General features: G+C 52.5%; 2 protein-coding genes across 6 annotated transcripts in view; both read left to right on the top strand.

Moving 5' to 3' along the window:
* The window catches only part of FXYD6 (FXYD domain containing ion transport regulator 6), a 29,317-nt gene extending 26,678 nt beyond the window's left edge, over nucleotides 1-2,639 (top strand). For all 3 annotated transcript variants that reach the window (XM_079104479.1, XM_079104478.1, XM_079104480.1), the window contains exon 8: nucleotides 1,342-2,639. The gene's annotated coding sequence lies outside the window, so the exon portion shown is untranslated. The remainder of the gene's footprint in view (nucleotides 1-1,341) is intronic.
* A 12,547-nt stretch (nucleotides 2,640-15,186) lies between these two features.
* On the top strand, nucleotides 15,187-24,752 carry LOC306640301 (sodium/potassium-transporting ATPase subunit gamma-like). 3 transcript variants are annotated; one of them, XM_079104483.1, is made up of 6 exons: nucleotides 15,187-15,492; nucleotides 19,749-19,787; nucleotides 19,975-20,049; nucleotides 21,215-21,251; nucleotides 21,373-21,403; nucleotides 21,654-21,902. In XM_079104483.1, the coding sequence occupies exons 1-5, from the start codon at nucleotides 15,474-15,476 to the stop codon at nucleotides 21,395-21,397; spliced, it is 195 nt and encodes a 64-aa protein (XP_078960609.1). In that variant the 5' UTR covers nucleotides 15,187-15,473; the 3' UTR covers nucleotides 21,398-21,403; nucleotides 21,654-21,902. The 3 variants fall into 3 exon arrangements, with proteins under 3 accessions (XP_078960609.1, XP_078960607.1, XP_078960608.1); XM_079104481.1 differs by lacking the exon at nucleotides 21,654-21,902 and adding an exon at nucleotides 23,698-24,752 and having other exon boundaries at nucleotides 15,420-15,492; XM_079104482.1 differs by lacking the exon at nucleotides 15,187-15,492 and adding an exon at nucleotides 17,557-18,056.
* Nucleotides 24,753-27,751: the final 2,999 nt, after the last annotated feature.

The raw sequence follows: 27,751 nt of genomic DNA, 5'->3' as shown, positions 1-27,751 counted from the left end.
TCAAAAAGAATAAATTTTAAAAAGACAAAAAAAAATTTCATTATGAAACTTTCCAGCCTTGCTCAGAAGTAGGTCTGATATTATGTGACCCCCCCCGCCATGTCAGCACTGGCACTGCTCAACATCTGGGGACCCCGTTTTCCTGTTCTGCTTTAGTGTCCATTTCCATTGCTCCTCGCTGGATGTGGGAGGGAGGGTGGTGACTGGTAACTACTGTCTAGTCTTTAGGGTGCTGCCACACACATGGGCTCGCTGGAGCCCACCAGGAGTGAACAGGATGGGGGGCCAACCCCATTTTGTGGATGAAAACCTGAGGTCACAGAAAATAGCCACTTGGATAGTAGGTGACAGGCTGGACCTTTACATGGGTCTCTGGCTGTAGGTTAACTCATCCTACTGCACCCTCTGTCCCGTCTGTGTCCCTTCCTGGCAGACCCTGGAATATACTAGGTCAAAAAAGCCCCTTTTCTGTCAGTTCACTTCTGCCCTCCCCACTCCCCATGCAAACAGGCCATAAGAGACAAGAACATAACTTTGTCCTGAATTTTAAGTTCAAAGAGATTTCTGCACAGTGAAATACCTCTCGCTGCCTGCGGTTTACTCGGTGCTCCTGCGGGCTCTTGGGATTCCTTTTCTAAGTGCTGGAGCACCTCCCGCCAGCTCCCGGCAGGCGCAGCAGGGCCCGCTGCATCCATCTTAGATGGGGCTCTTGAAGGCAAATGGCCACCTAAGCTGGGGAGGGTTGGAGAGGACAGCCCAGGAGGCAGGTGTGCAGCCCAGAGCTGTCCTCTTTTTGTCGCAGCTGCCTGGACACTGAGGCTGTGGGACAGGGTGGGAGGGTCTCAAAGGAGGCAGCCTCAGAATGGAGGCAGCTCCTCTTCCTCCTCTCCCCCCTTCCCCTTTTTTTTCTTCTTTCTCCTCCTCCTCATCTTCCCCTTCCTCATCTTTCTTCTTTCCTCCTCTTCCTCCTCCTCCTCCTCCTTCCTCCTCTTTCTCATCTTCCTCCTCCTCCTTCTTTCAGGTCTTTCTCAAAAACCCTTTTCTCCTAAGCCTTAGGCCTTTAGCGATAATGGGGGAGTCCCAGTGTGGTGGTTTGCTTTGCCATCGACCAGACTGCTGTCCCCTGGGAGAACCACCCCTGAGCTCCAGCCCCTCCGATCCCTTACCTCTTTCCCTGCCTCTCCAGCTTCTCCTGTCTCCCCTGGAAAGTGGAGCTTTGAACGAGTGTCATCTCAGAAATTCCAGTCAGCAAGGGGGCTGTGCTGAGGTGGGAAAGAAGCAGGCGAGGACCCCTGAGAGGAGCCCGAGGTCTGTTTTCAATTAAATCCTCTCCCTTCTCAGCCTCCACAACCTGAAGGCAGCTGCTCCAACCTTCAGAGGCAGATGTCGATGCTTCAGAAAGCCGGCCACTTCAACAACAGATCCTTCCCCAGGAGAAGCCAAGAACTCGTGTGCCCCTCGCACCCTTCCTGTGCCCGCCAACCCTGGTCCTCTACATCGTCATGCAACTAACCCTGGCTTCCCCACCCGCAGCCTGTGGTCCCACCTAGTGTGTGTGCACCCGCGCATTTGTTGACTTGGTCTTCGTGGCTACTTGTTGGTGGCTGGTATTGTGTTTGTGAACTGTAGACTCGCTTTCCTGGGCAGGGGCTGAGCCTCGTTGCCATCGGTTCCTCCCTGCCTCCCTGTGGCTCTCCATCCTCTCCTGCTCTCTGGAGTCTGCTTTTTCCCTGAGAGCCCCATCCCTTCTCTTGATTTAAGGATGAGGGTCAAGTAGGTGCCCAGGCAGGAGTCCCCAGCTCCCAGCTATCTTGGGCTGGGGAAGCGTTCTATCCTTGCTCCTGACAGACTCTCAGTCCTTTCACAAGAACCTCACTCCCCTGTTCCACCCTGACCCAAGTCTGCCTGGAGGGTCTCTTAGCAATTGGAGATGAGAAGAAGTTGCTGGGGAGCCCAGCGTTGCTGTCAGGCAGGCTCCGCACTTCCATAGCCACTTTCCTCTTGGATCCTCCACTGTGGAACCCCCATCTGCCCTGCCCCTTTGCAGAGCACCCAGGGATTCCAGGCCCAGGGCTTCTACTCTACCCCTGGGGAATGTGCCCCTTGCATATCTTCTCAGCAATAACTCCAGGGGCTCTGGAACCCTCCCACCCTCTCCCACCTAACCTGCTTCTGAGATTTCAGTCTGGGCTCAGACTCCCATGCTGAAGTTGGGTCACTGGCACGCAACAGCTGAGGGATTCCCATTCTGCTGGGGTCAGCTTGTGGAGATGGGATGGGCAGTGGGGAGAGTGGGAGGTCTTTGCTTCTCTGCCCAGGTCCCCTCGGTCAGGCAGCAGGGACAGCTTCTGCGTCCTTTCTCTGCCTGTTGATCGGAACATGAGTGTTGGAGTGATGCGTGAGACCACAGCTCTGTTGCAGGTTGGAGACCCATCAGGGCGCCATGAAGCCCTGCTGGAGGGCGATGGCAAGAAGTTGAAGGTCATAAGAATGGAAACTCGGCCTGACCCGCCCCCACCCGTCCATTGCGTTTGTGGAAACTAACCAAACCGTGATGCGTGACCAGGACTGCTGTTCTCTGTCTTGTGATCTATTCTCCCAACAGAAAGAAATAAATAAGACATCATTGTTTCCTAGTGGCTCTGAGGTGCTTCCTTTTCTGTGAAAGAACTGGAGTATTTGTAGGGCCGTGGAACTTAAAGGGCGACAAGGAGACTGACCTTGGTCAGGGCAGGAAGTCAAGGCTGGAGAGCCACCCAGGGAGGGGGGCGCTGTTTTAGCTGCTGTGACAGGTGATTCCTCTCCAGTCTCCACCTCTCCCCTCCCTTTGCTTCCCCTCCCGCGTCCCTCCTCACCTGCTGCCCGGTTCACTGGGCTCATGCAGCATCCCCCAGCAGGACGTGCTACTCACGGCCTTGGAGGAGAAAGATGTGGCAGTGGCTTCACCACGTGCTCACTGGCCTGGATAAAAGGTCCCAACCTTTTTCTTCGGTCAAGTCTGGGGCTACTACCTAAGGACTTGAAAGAGATGGGCAAGGGTGGGTCATCGGGTTATGCTCAAAGCCCCTACCTCATCTTTCTGTGACTCAGATGCCCCCTGTTCTGGTCACCTCATGGACTGAAGTGGATTGAGCCCCTTCTCCGTGCTTCTGTCCCTCTTAGCTCCTGACTTTACCGTCACACGTAATACTTTGTACCCTGGACTCAAACTGTAGAGGTCAGGGGAATCCTGTCACTATGCGGATCAGCCATAGTGACATAATACATCTGGGAGTGGGGCCTGGCTTCACCAAGAGCACCCTCCCAGACATCCCACTTCAGTGTTTAAAAAAGTCCTGCTGGTCAAGCAAATACAGCTTGAACAGATTCCTCTTGGAGGATACCAGAATATCATGGGGTCCCAAGGAAGCCTTCACAGCTCCTGTCTGAATTCCCTGAGCTGTTTAGAGCCACAGAGCCTCAAGGAACACGTGTGAGGGACTTGGCCAGACCCAGCTATGCCCTGCCCCCCTGAACATGCTCTGGGCTTTTTCCTGATTTCACATCCATCCTCCATCCCTCAGGTTGCTGAAAAGACTGAGGCTTAGAGTTAAGATCAAAGTCAAGTTTGTCAGCCCAATGATCATGGCAGCTAAAATCTTGTCACAGACTCGGCCAATAAGCTCATGACGGCCATTCACAAAATACAGGGGTTGGGGGTTCACGGGTCTGCAGCAATTTCAGAGCACAGCCACTGAGACCCTTAGAGGCCCCAGGTCCTCAACAGATGACAGATGCCTCCTCTCAGACATTATTAAAAACAAAAACTACAAAACGAGTATAAGGAAGTCCACTGGGGGTTGTGACTCCAATGTGTGAAGGGTTGTCCAAACTTGGCCAGGGTCTGAGCACCCACTTAGTCCTCCTGGGAACCCGTGTTATTCTGACAGCAGGACAATTCTGAGATTCTCTCAGACACACATATTTGAGACTGATCCAGGCCACACAGTCAGCAGACGGAGGAACTAGGGTAGAGCCCAGGCCGCCTCCCCAGCGCTGTGTAGCACCTGACTCCTTGGGGAGGAGCTGGCATTCAGGTGAAGGGAGGGGTGAGCTGATGGTTCATGGGACCTCATCTGCAGCATGGCTGTCCCTTCGGGGCATAAACAAGTTAGACTGTTTTATGGAGGTCCATGTGGGAGGTGAGCAGTTTGGACAAAAGAACAAAAACATTAATCAAAATGATAATAATAAAATAATAACAGCAAACGATGCTTACTGGGCACTTATGGCATGCTGGGCTACAGACTTCATGTGGACCAACTCAATTAGAACTCACATCTGGAGGCTTTAAAGATGACTGAATAGAGAGGGTCACTTTCCTGGCTGCACTGTGGTGTGAAATTAAGAAAGCAGACAGGCAGTTTCTCGGCAAAGTGGGTGAATGAAAAGAAAGTGTCGGGAGGGGGACTTTACTGGAATTTGAAACTGGACATTCAAGGCAGGTCAGGGATTCAGGAGGGTGGATATAATACAATAAGGAAGAAATCCCCAGTGCCACAGCCACTGTTGCAGCGGGAGGCACAAGCCAGAGAGTTCCCTCTAAAAGGAAAGTGGAAGGTTAAGGGAATTAAAGGAACCCACATTTTTTTAGGAAGACTGAGGTGTGTCTGGGTAGGGAGAGTTGAGAGGTTATAGACAATGCCGGACTAAACCAAAAGGCATGCTACACAATATCCTTGTGAGGGAAAGAAGCCACCATCTCTCTGTATGCAGAGGACAGAGGAAGGAACCATTTTGCAGCCACAGCATGGGGGCCAGTAGCTGAGGGAGCCGATTCCTAACAAACCCGAGTTTGACCCGAAATACTGGCCCGGCAAACCCACACTGCATGACATAGAATGTGCTTAAGTGACCAGGAGAAAATCAGACCTGGAGAGAGGTTTACACAGGGGACAACTGGCTGTAGAAAACCACCTAGCTCTATCCCTCCCCTTCTAATCTGGCTGCTTGCAGGACAAACTGGGAGACACAGGTGTGGCCGGAATTTGAAAGGGCAGAGGTGGGAGAGATTGAGTTTGGAGACTGAACCTGAGACCAGGAAATGTGGGGTCCACAGTGAGCTAGTGGACTAACAATTGGATCCTCCACCACACAAGTGGAATCCAGAGGAGATCCCGGGATGCCGTTTTCCAGCATGGACCGGCAATTGCTGGGCCTAGGAAGTTTGATTTAAAACCTCCAGACCAATTGGCACTCAGTGAAGAGCCTGGAGTCTACCTACACCTAAACCCAGCCCCCAGGAAACTCCGCCTATGGGATTACCTCCCTCACTCCATCAATCCAGACAGCCCTACCTAACACTGCTGGGAAGAGAAGTTGAAAAACTTTTGAACTCCAATGGAAAGAATTCTTTAACTTTACATTGATACATTTTTCTCTCACCTGTTTCCCTTAATTCTCTTTCTCTCTTTTCTTCTGCTAACAGCCAATATCTATTGTTCTCTCTTTTACTCTTCCTTTAATTTTTTACTTCTATCTTCTCTCCTTCTCCCTTATAATCATCATATCCTATATCACTTCTGTTCTCTCCCTGTCCACCATTTGTAAACCCTTTTGCAAACTTGCTGTTTTTATCATATCATTTCTGTTTATGTGATAATTAACATTGTAGACATCATAGTAGGAACTATTTGGTTTAATGCTATATATTGTTTGCATTGGTTGTTGTTATTATTTGTCTCCTCCTAAACAGTGAGGTACTGGGAAACTTCAGGGATGCTATAAGTTCTCATGGTAGAAACTCTACTGCTTCAGATTCAAATTGTTAGATGTGTAAACACACAAACAACATGAAAAAGCAAGGGAACAAATTGCCCCAAACAAACCAAGATACTCCAATAACAGAATCCATTGACATCACAGTGGAAGAAATGTCAAAAAGTTTAGAATGTACAAAGTTAAACTGATCTGTGAGATAAAGAACTCTATTAGGAGTGAAATCAGAGAGGAAATAGGGGAAGCAAAAGATCATTTCAATAAAGAGAGTCTCTGAAAAAAAATCAAGCATAAATCCTCAAAATGAAGGAATCAAGAAACCAAATTAAAAATTCATTGGAAAGCATCACCAACATACTGGATCACTTGGATGACAGAGTTCCAGGCAATGAATACAAATTATGCAATCTTGAAAACAAATTGACTGTGGAGAAAACATGTTAACAGACCATGAACAGAACTTCCAAGAACATGGGATAACCTGAAAAGACCAAATTTAAGATTTATTGGGAGAGATAAAGGCTTGGAGATACAAACAGAAGGAATGCACAATCTTTTCAATGAAATAACATCATAAAATTTCCCGAGCATTAAGAATGAAATGAAAAGTCAAATACAGGAGGCTTACAGGACCCCAAGTATACGAAATTACAGCAGACCCATACCAAGTTACATTATTATAAAAATGCCTAACAAACAGAATAAGGATAGAATTCTAAAGGCTGCCTGAGAAAAAATGACAGGTAATGTTTAGGGGGAAAGCAATCTGGATCTCAGGTGATTTCTCAACCCAGACCCTCAAAGCTAGAAGGTCTTGGAATAATATATACCAAACTATGGAAAAAAAAAATGGAAGCAAGCTGAGAGGACTATAGACAGCAAAATTAAGCTTCTGAATTGACAATGAAATAAAAACCACTCACGATAAACAAAAATTACAAGAATTGACAACTAGAAAGACTGCACTAAAAAAATACTCAATAAGATATTTCATGAAGATGAAAAATAAAAGTGAAAGCCAGCAAAGGGAGGATTTACACTAGAAGAATAGTTAATCAAAAGAGAAGCCAATTCAAATTAAAAATGAAAAATAAATCAAATGACATGGAATAAAAATCATACCTCAGTAATACTATTGAAGGAAAATGGCCTAAACTCATCAATCAAAAGACATAGACTGGCAGTTTAGATTAAGAAACAAGACCCAAGAATACACTGTCTCCAGTTCACCTCATAGGCAAAGACATCTACAGACAGGGTAAAAGGATGGAAGAAACATATCATTCACATGAATCTTGTAAACAAGCAGGGGTTTCTATCCTCATATCAGATAAATTGGACTTCAAGCCAAAGTTAATCAGATGGGACAAAGAAGGACATTTCATACTGCTTAAGGGAATTATACATCAACAAGATATAACAATCGTAAATACTTGTGCCCCAAACAATGGAGCAACTATGTACATCAAACAAACCCTTCTCAATTTCAAGAATCAAATAGTCCACAGCACAATAATACTGGGTGATTTTAACACACCTCTCTCACCACTGGTTAGATCCTCCAAACAAAAACTAAATAAAGAAACTATAGAACTAAAAAAAATACAATTAATAATTTAGACTTAGCAGACATATATAGACTATTTCATTTATAATGGCTGGATACACTTTCTTCTCACTAGTACATGATTTCTTCTCTAAAATAGACCATATCTGAGGCCGCAAAGCACTCTCAGCAAATGCAAAGAAATAGAGATAATACCTTGCATCCTATCAGATGATAATGTAATGAAATTAAAAATCAACAATAAAATAAAAAAAAAAGCTACTCCAACACCTGGAGACTAAATAATATGCTATTAGATGACCAATGGATCACAGAAGAAATCAGGGATGAAACAAAAAGTAGGGCTGGGGAGATGGCTCAGTCAGTAGAGTACTTGCCTTGCAAGCACAAGGCCCTGGGTTCGATCCCCAGCACCGCAAAAAAAAAAAAAATGTACTTAGAAGTAAGTGAGAATAACAATATAACATATAAAAATCTCTAGGATGCTATGAAGGCAGTGCTAAGAGGAAAGTTCATTGCATTGAGCTCATTCCTTAAGAGAATAGAAAGTCAACAAGTAAATGGCCTTACATTACATCTCAAAGTCCTAGAAAAGAAGAACAAATCGACACTGAAAGCAGTAGAAGACAGGAAATAATTAAATCAGAGCTAAAATCAATGAAATTGAAGTAAAAGAAACAATCCAAAAAATTAACAAAACAAAAAGTTGTTTCTTTGAAAAACTAAATAAAGTTGATAAGCCCTTAACCAAGCTAACAAAGAGAAATATCACAATGGACACTAATGAAATACAGACAATAATCAGAAACTATTTTGAAAACTTATACGCTAATAAAACAAAATCTTGAAGACATTGATAAATTTCTAAAGACATATGACCTATCCACATTGAAACAGGAGGACGGAGAAAATTTAAACAGATCAATTTCAAGCAAGGATTGGGCAGAATTAATATTGTCAAATGGCCATACTACCAAATGTGCTATACAGCTTTAATGAAATTCCTCTTAAGATTCCAATGACATTCTTAGTAGAAATAGAAAAAGCAGTCATTAAATTTATTTGGAAAAATAAGAGGCTCAGAATAGCCAAAAAAAATCCTCAGCGAGAAAAGTGAAGCAGTAGGCACAACAGTACCAGAACTTAACTTATACTACAGAGCTATAGTAACAAAAATGGTATTGGCGCCCCAAAGACTTGAAGACCAAAGGTATAGAACAGAAGACAGAGAGACAAATCCTCATAAATACAGTTATCTCATCCTAGACAAAGGTGCCATAAACATACATTGGAGAAAAGACAGCCTCTTCAACAAATGGTGCTGGGAAAACTGGAAATCCATACGTAATAAAATGAAATTAGACCCCAATCTCTCACCCTGTACAAAACTCAACTCTAAGTGGCTCAAGGACCCAGGCATTAGACCAGAGACCCTATGCCTTAAAAAAAAAAAAAAAAAAGTAGGCCCAAATCTCCATCATGTCAGCTTAGCAACTGAATTCCTCAATAAGAGTCCTAAAGAACAAGAAGTAAAATCCAGAATCAATAAATGGGATGGTATCAAACTAAAAGGCTTCTTTACAGTAAAGGAAACAATCAAGAAAGTGAAGAGAGACTATAGAAAGGGAGAAAATCTTTGCCACCTATACCTCAGATAGAGCACTAGTCTCCAGGATATATGAAGAAATCAAAAACTTAACACACACACAAAATAACCTAATCAATAAATGCGCAAAGAACTGAATAGATACTGTACAGAAGAAGAAATATGATTGGTCAATAAATATGTTGAAAAAATGTTCAACATCTCTAGCAATTAGAGAAATGAAAATTAAAACTACATGAGATTTCATCTCACTCCAGTTAGAATGACAATTATCAAGAACACAAGTAACAGTAAATGCTGGCGAGGATGTGAGGAAAAATGTACACTCATACATTGCTGGTGGGACTGCAAATTGGTGCAACCACTTTGGAAAGCAGTATGGAAATTCCTCAGAAAACTTGGAATGGAACCACCATTTGATCCAGCTATCCCACTCCTCGGCATATATCCAAAGGACTTAAAATCAGCTTACTATAGTGATGCAGCCACATCAGTGTTTATGGCAACTGGATTCACAATAGCTAAGCTATGCGACCAACCTAGATGTCCTTCAACAGATGAATGGATAAAGAAAATGTGGTATATATACACAATGGAATATTACTCAGCCAGAAGAATGAAATTCTGGCATTTGCTAGTAAATAGATGGAGTTGGAGAATATCATGTTAAGTAAAATAAGTCAATCCCAAAGAACCAAAGACTGAATATTCTCTCTGATATGCAGATGCTATAGGCATCTGCATATCACAATAGGCAGAGGGGAGGGAGGAGTAGAGGTTCACCAGATTGGACAGGGGGGATGGGAATGGGAAAGACAGTAAATAGAATTGGACATAACTTCTTATGTTCATATATGAACACACAACCAGTGTAACTCTACATCATATTCAACCACAGAAATGGGAAATTATACTCCAGGTATGTAAAATATGCCAAAATATATTCTACTGTCATGTATAGCTAAAAAGAACAAATTAAAAATATTTTTAAAGTCTCTGCTATGAGAACTGCAAGTTCAAAAGAAAAAAAAGGAACTTGCCTCTCCACCATGACTCCCCGGGAAGGACCCAGTCTGCGTTCTTCCAGCCTCCAGGCACAAAAGCTCGCTGCTGCCTGAGACTTGGCTGGCGATGGCAAATGTAACCTGGCTGAACGGGAAAGTTGCCATGCCTTGCCATGCCACTTGCCAGAAATGGATGCCGAGTCCCCCCGTCTCAGTGACTTCAGGGGTCCTGCACATTTCACCTTCCAGCTATTCCCTGTGCCCCCTGGGAACTTGATTCAGAGATGCCCGAGTCTCTTTTGCATGGAGGCATTTAACACCACTATAAAAATAGCTCAGTTTGCCTTGTGGGACACCAGGGGCTGTGGCCCTCCCACCTCTCTGGGGTTTTGTAGATTACAGATTTTTGAACTTTCCAGGTTGTTCTTGGAAGCGGCAGAAGCAGTGTGCAAGCAGCAGAGAGGGCAGGTGGGTAGCGGGGATGCCAGGCTGATGCACACCCCAAGGTCACTGGATGCTTGTTCTCTCCTTCTGGAAGGGAGGGCCCTGCCTCCCGAGATCCCAGGCTGGCCAGGGTGACTGGCAGGGCCGGAGGTGGGAGGGAGCTCTCCAGCTCTGTCTGGTTCACCCCACCTTGTCCCTGGCTGCTCTGCTTTACCCAAGACCCTGGAGAGAAATGAGAGGTCATGTGTGTTTGCCTGAGCCAGGTCAGGAGCTTTGGAAATACTTGTCTCCAGGCCACAAAGAGGAGGAATGTCACCTCCTGCCATTAGTATGATTCATTGCTGTCACACCTGAGCTCTGGTGGCAGAATCAGCCAGCTTAAGCCAACCAGCTATTGATTTTATGGAGCCAGCCCTGGCCCTGTGGGCACCTGCCAAGGCAGTGACAGCAGAGCAGGTGATGCTTGGCCCCGATGTCCTGAAGGGCTCCATGTGGCAGGGCTGGAGGGGCGGGCTCCTGCCTCTGAGCTCAGCTGCCCTCTCTTCTCCAGTCACGTGAGCTTTGCAGACCCCAGCCTCCCTGTCAGTTTCTTCTCACAGCGTGGAGACCTTCCTCCACAGGGTAAGCGAGGCCTCCTGCCAACTGAGTGGCTCTGGAACGTCACTGGAGCCTCAGTGTTCTCAACAGTGAAATGGACTCATCTGCTTCCTGTTAGCTCCGTGCGTCAAGATGACACCGTGACACAAAGACACTTTGGAAGTCCCACCTGGGGGGATCATGTTATGGACACCGGCACCATCATCCATTCCTGACCTCCTCCCTCTTTGATAGCGAGCGTCCCCTAGCTGCTCCATCTGGGTCCGTTGTCGTGCTTGCCCCCCTCACCTGCAGTTTCCTCCCTCTGTTAAATAGCAGCCACAAAGGTTGCCTAGCTGAGTTGCTGGGAAGAGCAAAGAAGGTCTTTGGAACTCTCTGGAACCAGGAAGGGGATGGTTGCTGTGTCAGGAAAGCTGGGTTCTGTAAAGATACAAATGATGAACAGATAACCGTGACCCAATTCCTCCCAGAGGCCAGGAGAGACTTTGACATTTGTGCAGTAAATGAAAAGAGTGACCACAGAGCCACAGGAGAGCCATTGGAGTCACATCTGCAGGATCCAGAGGCAGTGGAGGCAGGAAGAGCAGCCAGGGGAAGGCTTGCTGGGGGCTGCAGAGGTGAGGAGGGCTGTGGTTTCTAGAGGGGAAGGGCCGCTGCGAGAAATGGTCTTGGTTCCAGGTCAACGCCAGGCAGGAGTTCTGAGAAAAGGCAAGAATGCATTTCTCTCCAGGGTATTCGCTGTGGGAGAGGTGGGTGGAATGGGTTTGACCTTGTCACCAGCTAGTGACTTTGACTCTTAGAGTACATTGCCCTTTGGCAGCTCCCAGGACCTCTGTGGCCCATAGTTGGGGCCATCTTGAAGCCAACACTTAAGGAACGGACCCTTTGGGGCCCACCTCCTTCCTCCCAGCCCTACTTTATAAGACCCCAGTGACCTGGCATCTGTAGACAAAGCAGGAGACAGGAGCCAGCGCGTCACAGATGGTGCCTAGAAGAGCCACTACCATCCCTGCCCAGTAGGCACACATGCCACACATCTGTGGACGAACGGAAGCCAGGAGTTGGAACTTTCTAGGGGCTTCTGGCTCCTGCCTCTGCAAAGCCCCATTTTAGCTGTGAGCCAAAACCAAGAGGAACTGATTTGGGGGCCTAGAGTTCAAGGCTGGGAACTCTGACGTGCAGACCCTGCAAAGCCCAGGGCAGGTGGGACTGGTGAGTCCCGTCTTTGGAAAGGCCTCTGCTCTGGTGGTTTATTTGAGCATGAAGAAGATCAAGGTCAGTTGTATGTCCCAGCCTGCGTCCTCCCACAAACCCAGTGATGGCCACCCTGGGCAGCTGCTGAGACTTCAAAGAGCCAGGGGACAAGGGGAGCCTGCTGGGGGGAGACAGAGGAGACTGAGGCTAATCGCTGAAGGCAGTGTCCCATTTGGCATGAGTGGTGGAAGAGGGATCCAGGAGTGGAGAACACCTCTCTCCACCTCCTAGATCCCCAGTCTTGGGTCTTGAAGGGACAGGTGGGCATGGCTGGATGCCCCTCTGTGGCTCCAACTTGAAACACACAAGGAAGGCTCTGCCTGCCTGGTAGCCTGGCTGGGACTGTGGCAGCGTGACATGTCCACCCGAGCTGGCCACACTGCCTCAGGAAAGCCTGAAAGAACAAGCACCGGCCAGACCCCACTGGGAAAGGCAGGGTCGCCTTGGTTTGTCTGGGGAGGAAAGGAAGTTTGGGATGGTGGTGGTGGCTTGCAGGGGTCCTGCTGGGGCATCGGGAGGAATGCACGCTCTCAGGAAGGCTGCTGCAGAGGTCACCAGCTGGGACAAGCCTGGGAAGGGACTGGAGTGCGCATCCCTGTCCCCAGGGCCAGCTCTGGCTCTCGCCACCATCTTTGGCCAAACGCTTTATCTACGTCACCTTTTCCTACGGCGACCCTGCAAGGTAGGTGGTTGCCCATTTTACAGATGGCAGAGGACACCAGAGAGATGTCCTTCTCAGTGTCACACAGTCCCAAGCGCAGGATCAGGATGCAAAGGGATTTACGTCCCTGAGGGTCTGGGCGCCCGGGTTCGCAGAGACACATGGGAGGAGAGGTTCCTGAGCTGCCCTCAGGGCAATGTGGTTCAGGGGTGGAAGGGGCCAGGCCCTCCAGCAGGACAGTAGGATGTCTCGGAGAAGGCTCCTTGTCCCAGTGTCACCTAGGCCCTGATGACCTCAGCCAGCTGGAGGCGGACGAGGAAGAAGTCTGAAAAGCCTTGGAGCCGAGTGAGGAGAGAGGACAGGGCCTCTGCCACTCTCACCAACCTCATCCGGGTTTCCAGGCTCCAGGAAGAGCCCACGGTGTCGGGGGACTGGCAGGACGGGTGCAAGAGCAGTGAGAGAGAAGCCCAGGAGGCTGTCAGCAAGGCTGGGGCGCTGTCCTTGCCCACAGCTGCCTGTCAGGGAGAGCCCAGCGGACCCCAGCGATGGGAGGAGGGCGGCCCTGGGCAAGCCCCGGGCGCCCCGCCCCACCCACAGGATGCCTTCGCTCTCTGGGACTGATTCCTTCATTTAAAAAAAAAAAAATCTTAGGGTCCACTCTGCACCGTGCCAGGCACTGGGGATCCAGGAATGAGCAAACACACAGGAGTTTACATTCTAGTTGGGAGAAAGAGAGGATAAGGGAAATGTTTAACTTGTCAGAAAGAAGTGCTACCCAGAAAAAAGCAGCTGAGAGGGGGTTTCTAGAATCGCAGAGGGTGGTGTGGACACTTTAGACAGGGATGCCAAGAAGGGTCTTCTGAGTCAGATACACGAAGAAAAGTCTGAGGTTAGTGTGAGTTTAGCTAAGAAGCTCACTGGAAGCTGGGGACTCAGGAAGAAAACAGCATGTGCAAAGGTCCTGAGGTAGGATGGAGCTCTGGATGGTTGGAGGAGCATCCAGGGGACCAGAAAGTCTGGAGTAGAGAGATGGGCAGGGAAATGAGAAACAAGTTCAGAGGGTTCACTGGAGTGAGAGCAAGAAGGGACTTTCAGGACACAAAAGGACTTTGGCTTATACTCTGAGTCCTCAGATTTTGAGCAGGAGAGTGAAACATTTTGTCAAGTGAGGGGATTGGATGGGATGGCCTTGAAGACCTCATCTGAGGGACACAACGCCTTTCTTTACAGCATCTGGGTTGGGGAGAGAACTCAGGGGAGCAGGGCTACAGCTGAGATAACACTTCCCTAGACCATTGATAAAATGTGTGTACCTGGCCACCTTTAAAGTCCCATCTAGCCCTGAGACTTGGAAACTTCTCCAGGTGCCCAGCCTGGGGAATTTCCACTCAGCAGCTCTGGGCTCTCAGAATGTCAGGTTTCCATTTGGGAACACATGACAGGGCCTCTGGGCAGGGGTGCGCCCAGCCGCAGGATGTGACCAGGAAGGGTGGGAGGAGCTGGAGCCAGGGCTGCCCCAGGGCCACCTTAGCCCACCCAGAGAGCCCCTTCAAGGCAGTCTGGTCTCCATTCCAGAGTTTTCCACCCCAGACAGCTCCCCTGTGGTGTCCTTAGTCCCCCATCAGGGCAGGAAGTGTTGCTAAGGAAGGACACAGAGGCCAGTGTGAGCGCCAGCCCCAGCCCCTCCTAGACTCTGCTGCTCTGTGTCTGTGCTAAGAAGGCCAGGCCAGGGTGGCCACAGGGGCCTGAGGAGACCTGCGGTCTGCCTGCACAGAGCCTCCTTGTGCCAGCCTCACACAGTGGCACCAAGGGCAGCCCTCCCTGGCTGAGTCCTCTGAGGTGCGGTGGCAGGTCTGACACCCCAACCTGATATCACATGGCCAGTCCCTAGGGCTCGGCGATGTGCCCCTGTGGAGAAGGCCGGGGGTCACGGGAGCAGCCCCAGTCCAGCTCTGGCCCCAGCGGCTCCCCAGCTCCCTGCCTAATCCAGGGGGCTGCCATAGCCCATCCCTACCTCACCAGGGGCACCTTCCCAGGGCTGCTGCGAGTCCATCCGGTCTCAGGGTTCTTAGCAACAAAACGGGACCTTGAGGCAGGATATATCAGGACAACGGCCAATTGGGTCAGAGGATAAAGATGCAGCTCCCCCTCTCCCCAGAAAGGCTCAGGAGACCCACATATGGCCTGAGTGTCTCCCTCAGCTTCCATCCAGGGAGAACCAGGGCCAGAGGAACTTCTGGGTGTTTCAGAGTCCTGCAGCCCTTGCCGTAGTGTCAAGACCCCGGGGACAAGGGAACGGCATGGGGGAAGATGTGCTCTGCTAGAGCTCCCAGCTTCCCCCCCCTCAGGCGCCAGCTGGAAGTCAGAGCTCTCCCCCACCCCACGTGGATCCCTTGCCCCAACCTGCCCAGACAGGTGAGCACAAGGTGAGGGCTCCCTTGGGCCCCTCCTCCCGCCTCCTTTCTTCCTGTCTGCGGGCTCAGCTGACAAAGGGAGGGAGCGAGGCCACTCTTCCCATCCTGATCCTAGGACAGGCCACCTCGGGCTCTCCTGCATCCTCGGTCACAGCCGGCAGCTCCTGCCATGGACAGGTGGTACCTAGGTGAGTGCCCCAAGCCCTGTCCCTCCCTGTGGCACCAGGCTCTCAAGTGCACCAGGCAGCTCCCCAGGAGCACAGGAAAGGCAGAAAGAGGAAAGGGACAGTATCCAAGCACGGGCGCCTGGGTGCAGGGTCCTGGTCTGCTGCGGCTTGCACAGAGCATCTCTGAGCCCCAGGGCTGAAAGACAGAGCCGGTCCAGCTCCTCCCCCTCCGGGGCTCTGTCTGTCCATCCATCTGTCTGCAGGAACCCAGAAGCCAGACTGCTGACTTCAGATCTCGGTTCCCCCCTCCCCAGCTTCCTACCCTCCAGCGAGTCCCTGAACTTCTGTCTCAGGTTCTTCCTCCAAAAAAAACAGGGCGGATGACAAGGGCTTCTTCACCTTAGAGAGCCTGCGATGATTAAGGAGTTAGTTTCCATAAAGCATTTGGAACAGTGCCTCGCTCCAGCGGAGTTCAGAATGCATCTGTCAACCGCCTTCTCTATGACTCTGTCGTCTGTCTGTCAATCACGGTCAAACTCGCCACCTATTTTTTCAATCCTTATTTTTCCAGAATGAGTCCATGATGGTTTACAAAAATAAACAACATCCACTCAAGTAACTGGTCTGAGGTGGGGTCTTAGCACTGCCCTGGCCACCTCCAGGGGTGGCTGTGGGGACCAACATCAGTCTCTTTCTCTGTGAAAGGGAGCTAACTTGGATTCAATGGGAACAGTGCAGGGGAAGAGGCTGGCCCGTGGTCCACCCTCACTCAACGTTAGCTCTGGTCACGAGTATTCTCACGAGTACTTGTGGCTCTGCCCTGAAAGCAGAAGAGGACTGAGTGGTGCCACAGCTCCTGGCCTGCAGGGTACGACCTTCTCTCCTTCCAACTCACTCATGCTCATTCTAATGGCGGCTGTTGGCTTTTCTGTGTCCAACAGCTAACGTTAAACAGAAAGGTGAGGCCCTGTCATTCCTCCACCAGTGCAAATGCCAAGGTGACCATAGAGACGCGTGCCGTGTGCCAGGCCCCCTGCTCTGCTCTTTACACACGTTGTCTCACTTGGGCCTTGCAGCAAGCCTAGGGGGTGGGTGAGGGGACCGAGTCCCAGGAGGTAAGCAAGTTGACAGAGGCCACACGATTAGCAGAGGGAGGAACCCGAGTGTGAACCTGTCACTGCCCTGCCCTGGAGGACCTGCCTGCTGCCTTGGCCCTTTGGCTTCCGCTGTGCATCGGCCTCTTCTGGAGGCAAATTCAGTGGATTAGAACTCAGAGAGAACTCTGTAGTACATGGAGTACCTGGCCCCAGAGTCCCCAGGAGAAGGCACAGTGCAGTGGGGAGGCAGCCGGGGAGGAGTGGGGAAAGCATCTGACCCCTGAAACCAAGACTATCAGTCTCCCCAACACCCCTCACTGGCTGTGTGACCTTGGGCAAGGCCTCCAACCTCTCTGTTCCTCAGATGTTTCATCAGTAAAATTGGGAACTCACTCAGAGCTCAAGGAGATATCAGTTAGGAAATTGCCTTGTAAACCATAAAAGCAAAGTGCTGCCTCTTGGTTAAGCTTGGGCCCCTTCCTGAAGGAGAAGATAGTGTGTCATGGACAAGTGGCATGGGGACAACTTGAGAAGTGGTGTTTCACGGTGGAGGAAGGAAGTGCCAGGGTAGCAGAGAAAGAACAATTAGTCCATTAGTCGGGGATGGCTGGAGCCTTTCCGGCTGAGGTGTGAGCTGCTGGAGGCAGCCTCGGGGATGGAAAAGATAACACAGGGCAGGGCCTTCCAGGGCAGCCGAGGCCTGGCGGCTGAGCCTGCTGGTCGGCTCAGGGGGGTCCTCGAGGGCTACAGCAGGAGGGGAAGGTTCTGGCACTGGGTCCCATTCGGGGAAGCCCTGAGCGCCACGTAAGGAACAGAAGCCATCTCGCTGGGCATGGTGGTGCATGACTATAATCCCAGGGGCTGGGGAGGCTGAGGCAGGAGGATCACAAGTTCAAAGTCAGCCTCAGCAACTTAGTGAGGCCCTAAGCAACTCACAGAGACTCCGTCTCCAAATAAAATATGAAAAAGGGCTGGGGACATAGCTCAGTGGTGAAGCACCCCCAGGTTCAATTCCTGGTACCAAAAAAAAAAAAAAAAAGGAAAGAAAAAGAAAGAAACAGCAGCTGCTGCAGTGGCGTCCTTGGGTTGGTAGGGTGGCCACGGCCGGGGGCTCCCGAGGACAGCACAAGCGGAACAGTTTGAAACTTCCCCTTCCTCCCCACGCCCCAGCTGTGGCTCCTCCCGCTGGTGGAAGAACACCCTGGCCTGGCCTTTCTCTGGAAACTTCCCCTGGGAGGGCTGGAAGCTGAGCCAGACTCCCCACCCTCCCCAGCCTCCCCCTCCAGCCTCAGCGGGAGCCCTGCGTCCACACCACAGCTTTCTTGTGACCAGGGTAAATATTACCTGGTACTGTTAATGTTTAATGCCCCCACCTCGTCCCGGACCACCCCACGGCAGACGCTCGCCCGAAGCAGAGGCGGCAGGAAGAGGGTAGTAGGGACAGGCCACCGCTGGCTGGGGAAATGGCAGGGTTGGCGACAGACGATGGTGAGTGTTTCTGTGTGTGTGTGAAGCCGATGGTGAGTGTTTCTGTGTGTGTGTGAAGCCGGGTGACTCTGCTGCAGCCACAACTGGAGAGGTGACCCCCACTCTTCCCTATCCAGCCGCCCCTGCCTCCCAGGGTAGACCCCTCCTCCATGGGCCAGCTCCTCTCTAAGAAATTTACATTTTGAAAGAAGACCCTGCCTGAACTCACAAGAAAATGAGCTGGAAGGGCAGGATTTCGGGCAGCAGGTGGAACTGGTGGGGATGAGTGTCCACCTTTGGCTTTCTAGAACATGCCGCCCTGGCCAATGCATCTTACTAGGCCATCTGAGCCCAGGGTAGGGTCTGTCTGGGGAGGAGTAGGCCCGGAGGTCAGTCTTCCTAGGGTAAGGGCCACCAAGTTCAGTACACGCTCCCCAAAGGCATCCAGGATGGGGGACTCGGGCTGAGCTCAACAGGGACAACTACTGACCAAAGTGGGTTCTGAGCCACCTTGGGTATTGAGTGGGGGAGGGGCTCACTCTGTGGCTGCAGGAGGCAGTTCCCTGGGTACAGAGGGGGTCCGAGTGTGGGTCTAGCCGGCCCTGACACTACCTCCCCATGTGACCTTGAACTAGACCTGACTGAATCTGGGGAGAGGACCTTGAAGGCCTTCTGCCTGGGGATGGGGTGCTCACAGCGTTCCCTTGACCTCTGACCCTTCTGAGCAACCAGACACCAACCCCGCCTGGCCTGCTCTCTCCTGACCAAGAGACTGGCCACTGGGGACAACAGGACTCCTGGGTCCTTGAGGCTGCCTCTGCCCAGGGCACAGGGAAGCACATTCCTTCAGGGGATGGCTGGTCACCTTCCAGCTGTCCAAGGGCAGGTGGTCTCCGCTCAGGGAAATGGAGGGCAGACCTGTGGCATCTGCTGGTTACAGGGTCAGGGAAGCCACAGGAGGCAGAGGCAGGCCAGGCAACTCTGACTGGAAAGGTCTCTTTCCTTCCTGCCATCTGAGAAGCAGCATTGCACTTAGACATAGCCAACTCCTTCCTGGGTTCAAATCCCAGTTCTGCCCCTTACTTGCTGTGTAACTGTGGGTGGCTTACTTACCCTCTCTGTGCATCTATCTTCTTGTGGATGATACTGGGATAATATCAGTGCCTCAGGGTAACTAAGTTAATGTTCTGCTCACTTTAGCCTGGCACCTGTAAGCTCTTCATATTAATGTCTTTTAAACAAATTTCCTCCCCACTGAGGATGTAGGAGATGCTGAGTCTAGAAAGGAGTCAAGCCCCACTTCTGCCTCCAGCCTCCCTGGAGCTTCAGACACGTCTCCCCCTGGGCCTCAGTTTCCTCCTTCTGTTCCATGAGCTCCAAGGCTGTATTTTATTCTTTCGTTCATTTCACAGATGTCTGCCAAGGGCCTGTGGTAGACAGGTTGTGTGACGAGAGCCTGCTGGCCAGTCTCAAGGGGGCAGTCCCTCGGCCTTTCCTTTCTAGGGTGTGAAGCAGGGAGCAGGGGAAGACCCCAGGATGACCCCCTTTTGGGGATGTGCAGCATTTGGTCGCTTGGAGACTGTGTCTGAGGCAGCCCAGGGGAGGTGCCCCCTCTGCCCTCCTCCCAGCTTCCCCTGGGCTGGCAGGGAGGGGAGGACAGGAATCTCCTCCCGACTTCCCTTCCCCTCATGCCACCTCTGGCTCCCTGCTCAGGTGGCAGCCCCAAGGGGGACGCAGACCCATTCTACTATGGTAAGCCCGGCCGGCCGCTCCTCAGGCCCTCCCCACCTCCTTGCCCAGCAGCTGCTCCCAGCCCTTCCTCTGCCACATCCCCCTCGCGGGACCCCCAGTCGCCACGGGGCTGCTGCCCGGGTGGGCTGTGGGCGGGGCTGCCGGGGGAGGCGACCCACACCGCCTCGCGGGCCCCCTCTTTTCTGAGACTATGAGACCGTCCGGAACGGGGGCCTGATCTTCGCCGGCCTGGCCTTCGTCGTGGGACTGATCATTCTCCTCAGTAAGTGCGGGTGGCCTTGCGCTGGAAGCGGGATGCGGGATGGGCAGCTCTGAGCGCTCGGCGGCAGGAGTGGCCGGAAGTGCGCCCTCTAGCGGACTCTGGAGGGGCTGCGGGGAACGCGCGGGGGCACTGGGAGGGCCAAGCAAGGGGAGCCGGGCCCCTGCCCTGATTTGGGCTCTTTCTCAGGCTTGAGCTGAATCCCAACCCAGTTCAGCCTCTGAGCACCACTGAGGGAGGCCACCACTGTCAGGCTGTGACACATGAAAAATCAGGCCCACTCTGAGAGGTGCCCCTATTCACGAGAAGCAGAGCTAGACTCAGCCAAACCCAGGGGTGTCTGACCCCACTGCTGGGAAGCAAGGTGGCTGGGAGCCAGACCCCTGGGCCCTGCTGCTAACTTACCACAGAGCCCGAACTCCCTGGGCCTGGGTGTGCTCATCTGTTAAACAGGTAGGATCCCACCTGCCTCTGGATCAGGGCTAGCATCAAAGATGTGGCATTAAGAACGTACTTTAAGTGTGGACATGGAGTATTCTGGGTGAGAAAGGCCTTGATATCTTCCAGCCCCAGCAGGTGCTTAATAAATGCTTGTCAACCTGTTTTGCAACCAAAAGAAAAACATCAGAAGCACAATCAGTGAAAAGGAGAGCCTTTGTGTAGCAGGCACACCTCTGTGTTCTCGAATTCTGGCACACTCACATCCAAAGGACTCGGTCTGCAGGGATCACTGGTCTCCCCACTTCCCCTCATGTGAGCTCCTCCAGGGCAGCACCGCGCAGTGGTTGAGCATGCAGGGACAGGACGCAGAACGGCCTCTGCAGGGGCCTCAGCTTTGGGCTTACAAGGACCCTTCTCCAAGTGTGTACTGAGCAGCTACTATGTTCCCAGCATTGAGATGGGAGCACCACAAAGCCCAGTCTCAGGGGCTGTGCTCAACCAGCTCATAGTCCACCACACTGCAGTAAATGTTTGTTGATTGACTGTCTGACTGACTTGGGTTCTTGAATGCTTACTGTCCACCCTCTGTAAAGAGACGGTGAAATGTGGCCTTCAAGCCCAACACTGTGCTCACGCTGGCAGGAGGGAGGGAGGAGAGACCCTTTCCCAGGGTCTCCTTGGGAAAGGAGAGGTCAAGGAAAAACGGATCCTCCTTTTTCTTTTCAAGGCAAAAGATTCCGCTGTGGGGGCAACAGGAAGCATGGGTGAGTGCTGCCTGGGAAACCCAGAGGCGGGCAGGCCGGGAAGGAGGGGCAGCTGTCTCTGAGCTCAGGGGCCTCCGGACCCACCCTTCCTGCTGACCCCGTCTTTGTCCCTCCTATCCAGGCAAGTCAGTGAGGACGTGCTGTAGCGAGAGGTAGGTCCACAAGGGTCCGGGGAGGACCGGGCAGGGTGCGGCTGGGGCGCAACAATCCCAGAAGAATTTTAGGGTTGTCTGTGAGCCACCCAGTGGGCTGTCTCCATCACCTGTTTTCAAATGATCGCCAAGCGCCTGAGGGAGCAAGTCCTAAGCAGAGGGTCCCTAGGGCACATTGAGACCACAAGCAGGGACAAGACTCAGCCTCCGCACGCCTGCGCGCCTGCCCCATGCCGCTCTGTCTTTCCAGAGGCTTCCGTGCCCTTCAGAGCCCCGGCTCTGGGAAGCCAAGGATGCCCGGTCTTCCCTGGCTGCTGTAGACCTTCGTCCCTGCACTGCCCGGCACTCAGGCTGAAGGAAGCGCCAGGCTCTGTGTGATTCCTGCACGGCGACCCCTCCTCCTGACTCCTGCGCCCCCCGCGGCTCTTCCCTCACCTCTGTGTCCCTCCATCCCTCCGTAACTGCCACAGCCCCTGATCCAAGATGGAGTACAAACGCAGCCTGGTCTTGTTTTGGTTTTCAATGAACCCTGCCAGCACCGCCTGCCTGTAAAGAAAGTTCCTCTGCAGGCTTCTCTCCACTGGTCCCTGACCCAAGGGAGTCCTGGGGACAGAGCCTGCAGCCTAGCTCCTGAATGCCTGACAGGAGTGTGAGAGTCCACAGGTTCAAAGTCTCTGGGTCCCGCTAAGGTCTCTGCCCAGACGCAGGGCGCTGCTGTCAGAAGCCTGGAAGCTTCCACGTGAGGGTTACTATGGAGATGTCCTAGGCTGCCCAGCCTGGAGCTGGTGGTTATGTGCTGTTCCCACAGTGCCCCACTGTGCCGGGGCAGGCAGCTCTGCTGGGCCTGACGTTGGGCCTCAGCACACTGTGCCTTCTCTCCCACCAACCCTTGTGCTCAGCCACCTTTCCACTAGAGGCCAGGAGACCCCAGTTGCACCCACTCCCACCCCCTGTTTGGGTCTGGCTCAGTCAACCCCAGGGCCAGGGGCTGGGTGGACAGCAAGGGTGAGACCATTACAACTGCTTGCTCCAGCCCCTGTCCATGTAGGGACTCGCTTAGGGCAGCCTCAGCCTGGAGGTGTCAGACTACCTCACCAACCTGCGCCCAAATCCCCAGCGCTGCACCCCAGGCCTTGCTGCAGGCGCCCTGCTCTGGGAGTCTCTGCCCACAGGACGGAGCCTAGTCCCCTGTCCCTCCCTTCCCACAGGTAGGAAGGATGGCAGGATCTGGGCACCTGGTGTCTGGTTTCTGCATCTGGATCTGCCAGCATCCTAAGGTGGGGAGGCAAGAACTGGCAGCACCAAGGACAGCGGCATGCTGGGCTTCAAAGGGAGCAAGCTGTGCTTGGGACCAGGGGCAGGGCGACCACCCCTGTACTTGGGAATTAAGCTTTGTCCTAATCCACCCCTGCTCCAGCCCTGCAGACCACAACCCTCTAAAATCACAGAAGGCTTGCTCCTCAGAGAGGAGCACACACCTTCATTTACAGGAGGGGACACTGAGGCCCCAGGAGAGACAGTGCGACTCTTCCTATCCAGGGTGACTCTTCCTCCCACACTGGCACCCAGGTTTGGAGGGCTCCCCACTGCCCACCTGTGCACTTGGAGAGCTGAGGGGAGAGAGAGGCCTCACGGGGAATGGGGGTCCCCAGGAGTCATGCAGGGGAAGGCCTGGCTACTCAGCTCAGCGTCAAGGTCTCCGATTCCCTGCTCCTGATGTCGACTCACTGGTGACAAAATGTGACGGTCACTCCCCTAAATAGAATTTGGTATTACCATGCAGGAGACGGGGCCACATGTGAGCACCCTGTGAGGGTGCAGATGGAGCAGGTCCAGTTAGGGGGCTTTCAGGAGGAAGCGGGCTTCCAAAGCTTTCCAGATATAGCCAAAGGCAGGTGGGAAGAAGAGGTATTCCAAGTGACCTGGACTCACCCGGAGAGCGGAGCAGTGGAGAGGAGTCATTTCTAGAACATTCTATTCACAGATCCATCAAGCTTGTAGCACTGAGAAGAAATTCCAATCACCCTGCGGGGGAAATGGTCCTGGGTGGGTTATTTCCCTCTCAGCCTGACTTGAGGCCTCCCTGCTTATCCTTTGAACCACCAGATGCCCAGGATCCCCTCGAGGCCTACTGGATATGACTCTTGGGGTGGGCCCAAAGGTTGAGGCCTAACAAGCTCCCCAGTGACCCTGTGGAGCAGCCAGGACTGAGAACCATTGCCCCAGGGGACATTCTGAGTCTGTGACCAGCTCCATGGCTAGGACTCTTGGGAACATTTTCCTTTTCTCTCCAGGAAGGTCACATGAACTGGATTCACTGAACTTTCACTTCATTTTGGAATTTTCCACACTTGAAACCTGTATTGAGTCACAAGGAACAACCAAGTCCAGGAAGCAACTGAATCCAACCGCTCCACACTGGCCCCTGCTTGGGGTGCAATTCCCCTGATCACCACCAGAGGGAACCAGTGCCCTACTTGGAATCCCCTTCAATGGCTTGTTTGCAAAACAACCTTTCCAAGGGCCTTTGCCAGGAAGGAGGGGGCACTGGAATAGTCTGCCCTGCACCAGGATTTTCTGGGAAGGCCCTGAGCTCTTTTCATTCTACTCACATGCCCTACCCCACTTCTCACCCCAGGGACAGTACTTGCCCTCCCATATAGGAAGTCCTGGCTGAGGGGTCTTGAGCCCCACTCCTTCCAGAGGTAGAAACTGGATGTGATCTACAATTTCCCTGAAGCCCAGGGGAGCCATGAAACCTTGAACCCCATAGTTTGAGTTAACATCTTGATCAGGACCCTGGGAGGGGCAGAAACAAAGCAGCAACATTTGTGTGGTGGGGAGAGAGGAGATGGGTTGCCTGAGGTGCAGCCCCAGCCGTAGATTCTGATGGAATCAGTGGGGCAGCAAACCTTCCCAGGTGACTTCTATGTGGAACCAGAGTTGAAAGTTAAGGCTGGTCAAGGTGAAAGTCAAGGGCATGGCCGGGTGGGGAAGGGGAACCTGCTCAGCCTTGCCCCAGCTGTGTCTCACCCCAGTTCCCCAAGAGAGTGCTTTTCAGAGCAGCAAAGGTCGAAAGATGCTGGCCTTGGACAGTGGAGCCACAGGGCCTTTGCTCAACCTGTTGGGCCTGGCCTTTCCTTGCAACACTCTCAGACAGCAGGAACTGGACACAAAATCCTGGGTGGGTAAGGGATTAGCTGGTGAGCCCATTACCCTGTCCCATGCTCAAACCACAAACCATGAATGAATGAAAATTATTGGATCCAATTTGTAGTAGCTGAAATTTCCAGAAGTGATATTGGTCTTCCATCTATTCACTCAGAAGAATGGTTTTTGAAATCATAAAGCCTTGAAATGATTTTTTTAAAAAAAATCAAATCCACAGCCTACTCTCACCAGCCTCTCTACATCCCACAGACAGGGGACTCACAGTGAGGACAGAGCCCGCATTGGGATGGATTCCCCTGGATCCTTGGCCGGGTGGCCTAGGCAGCCACCCCCACCCCCACCCCCGCCGGCCGCCCCCGCCTGGACTTGGTTTCCTCACAGAGGAGCCATACAGAGGCTGGGACTGGGGATGATTTCCTGTGAGTGAGGTGCTACCAGCATAACCCTCCAATTTTTAAAAATGCTCTGGGACCTTGGGGGAGATTCTTCCCCTTGCCAGCAATTTTGAACTCTCCCTGGTTGAGCAAAGATGCCCCAGAGAACTATCCTTGAGTAGCGCAGCTAGACCCACCTCTAGTTAAAGGAGTGGGCATCCTGGGAAGATAGTGCGGTCCCAAGCAGAGGGGCATTGACTCTTCCCAGACGCACTTCCTCCTTTTCTCCTCTTCCTCTTCCTCACTCCTAGGGGAATGGGGCTGCTGCCAGGAGATGCATCTCCTCTCTGTCCCTCCTCTGCCCCAGGTGGCTGGGCCCTGAACTGCAGTTCCGCTGTGGCCTCTAGGGGGCGGTAAGCTGCTCCTCACCAGGGGCCGGTTCTTCATTAGCCACCAGGCCAGGGGAGATCAGGGACAAAAACAATGACCATGCAACCCTGCCATCACAGCTGGAAAGATGTATCAGACCCGGGACGCAGAGATCAGGGGTGTTAGGAGGACAGTCTGAGCTGGGAGAGCCAGGAGGGCCCAAGTGTCCAGCATTGGAAGAAGCCCTGGCTCAGAGTCTGGCCCTGTCCCAGGCTCTGGCTACAGAAGGAGCTTCCCAGACGGCCACTTTATGTTGTTTGCAGTAGACTTTGGGGGCTTGGGAAGAGTTTAGAACTTTGAACCTTAGTGTCCAGAGCCTCCACCTACCACTGGAACGGCCGAAAGGTGGCAACAGGAGATGGACTGGGTCAGGGGACTCATGCCTGGAAGGTGCTGGGACGAGTTACTTCCTGTAGCTGCTGCTCCCCCAAGCCTGGTTTGCAGAGTTTTCAAAACTTGCTGGGCTGGCTGCTCTGACTGAGAGTGACAGCCCATAGTCCCCTCAGCCCAAGGAGACCTTGTCTCTCCTGGCTGCTATTTGTCTCTAGATCTCTAAACTTGGTTCTCTTTCTAAGAAATTCTCACTGTTTTCCTCAAAGAGCTCCTGTAGTGTCGCCCAAAGGAATCCTGCAGGTGAGTGCCTCAGGAGGGAGTAGAAGAGGGGGACGTTCCAAACTGCTGCCCCCGCCCCACAGACTGTGGAAGGTGAAACCAGCTTTACTGGAAGCTTGGTCCTGGGCCTGCTGTGTGACCTTGGGCAGGTCCTTGTCTGTCTCTGGGCTTGGTTTTGGGAAAAACAAATACAAGACAAACTTCTAAGCCTCATCTTGAAAGTCAAGGGGCTGTGACTTCTGAGAAGAAGTAGTGGGGGAGTCGTAGCTAATCCCCTTGTTCCCTCCTGGTCCTGGAGTGGCTGTCCTTAGAGAAAAGCTGGGCAACCCCCCCATACATACCCACAAGTGTACACTCCCATCTTCCCCCTAGCAAGAGTGGCGGGTCCTGGCCAGTGAGGAAGGTGGACAAGACACAGCTGACAGCAGAGGCGCGGAGGCTGGCCTGGCCCAGAGCCAGGGGCAGGTTGCATTCTCTCGGGGTCCTGGTTTCCCACAGGCCTATCAATCAGTAACGGAGTGCCCAGCGCAGCCTGATGGAACCCCATATTCTCTGCTCGAAAGCAAATGGTATTTTGGGTTTTGTGTCTGCAGACCAAATCATCGCCACAAAGTTAATAAAATCAATCAGGAGTGGTCTGAGCCCTTAGACCAGGGCAGGAGTGGGAGGGCCAGACTGAGGTGTGGCTGTTTCAGGACCCTTCCTGAGACCCCAGCACCCTGGGGACCTACCAGGGACCCTGCATCTCCTTGCATCTGACCACCCCTTCATGTCTGAGCCCACTGTCTATAAGTTACACGAAGGCAGGGATTGCTTCTGATGGTTTGCCTGTCAATCACCAGTGCCCGGCACATAGTAAATGGTCAATAAAAGCACATTGCGTGAACCTGCAACCGGCTGGCTGCAGGGATGAAGGAATGATGAGTGCTCACCAACCGCTGTGCGGGGGTCAGGAGAGCTGTTGGTGCCGGCGTCTGCGGCGGAGTTGGCAGTGGGCATGTGTGCTTACCTGAGGTGGGGGATCCTTGAGACCTGTCCTGGTGACAGCCCCCATTTCATCTTTTTGGCATCCCGATCAAGATCACAGGCTTGGGAACCAGCAGCCTGGACTCCAGCCCACTGTGTAATGATGGGCGAAGCCCTCTGTGCCTCAGTTTCCCCAAATGGAGAAATAATCTCTAGCTGGTGGAGGTTCCTGGCTGGACGCCACCCCCGGTGGACAGCACTGTTCAGATCATTGTCCCTGAGACTCTAGTGCTGACACTTGATGACGCTCGCTTTCCTGGACCCGGCCAGGCATTGAAGCCCCTTCTTCTCAATGTTTGGGAAAATTCTGTCCAGCGCTTTCTTCTCAGGACCTCATGCTCAGGGAGGGGAAAGAGGCAGAGGTCTCTAAGTCCACCCTCAGGTGTCCAGTCCCTCAGGTCCCAGCCCCACACACTCCTCAGCCCCATTTAGCCACCGCATAGACTCAGCCTGGGTCACGGTCAGGTCCCCCTCCCCTCCTGGGCCCCCTCAGTGGAGAACAAGGGACCCAGAATGGAGGACTCTGATTGTCCCTTCTAGTAGAGGCCTGCTAGACACAGGTGGGGGCAGGGAGTGAGCCCAGATTCCAGCCTCACATGGGAGACACAACTTGGGGTGAAGGACAGGGCCTGTGTGGCCAGAACCCCTCCGGCCCCTGGGTGGTTCCGCCCCCCACCCTGTGGCTCTCACGCCCAGATTCCCAGCACAGAGGGCTTCAGCAGAGGGCCAGAGAGAC

Source organism: Sciurus vulgaris, assembly GCF_902686455.1.
Source record: "Sciurus vulgaris genome assembly, chromosome: 11".
NCBI classification, from domain to species: domain Eukaryota; kingdom Metazoa; phylum Chordata; class Mammalia; order Rodentia; family Sciuridae; genus Sciurus; species Sciurus vulgaris.
Note: the sequence above shows the minus strand (reverse complement) of the source record. Positions and strands in the feature narration are given on the sequence as shown.

Excerpts from the sequence above, each read along its gene's own strand:
- LOC306640301 (XM_079104482.1), top strand. The coding sequence starts at position 18,032 with ATGGCAGGGTTGGCGACAGACGATG. Across the intron at positions 19,788-19,974 it reads CGCAGACCCATTCTACTATG|ACTATGAGACCGTCCGGAAC; the intron begins GTAAGCCCGGCC and ends CTCTTTTCTGAG. Across the intron at positions 21,252-21,372 it reads GGGGGCAACAGGAAGCATGG|GCAAGTCAGTGAGGACGTGC; the intron begins GTGAGTGCTGCC and ends CCTCCTATCCAG.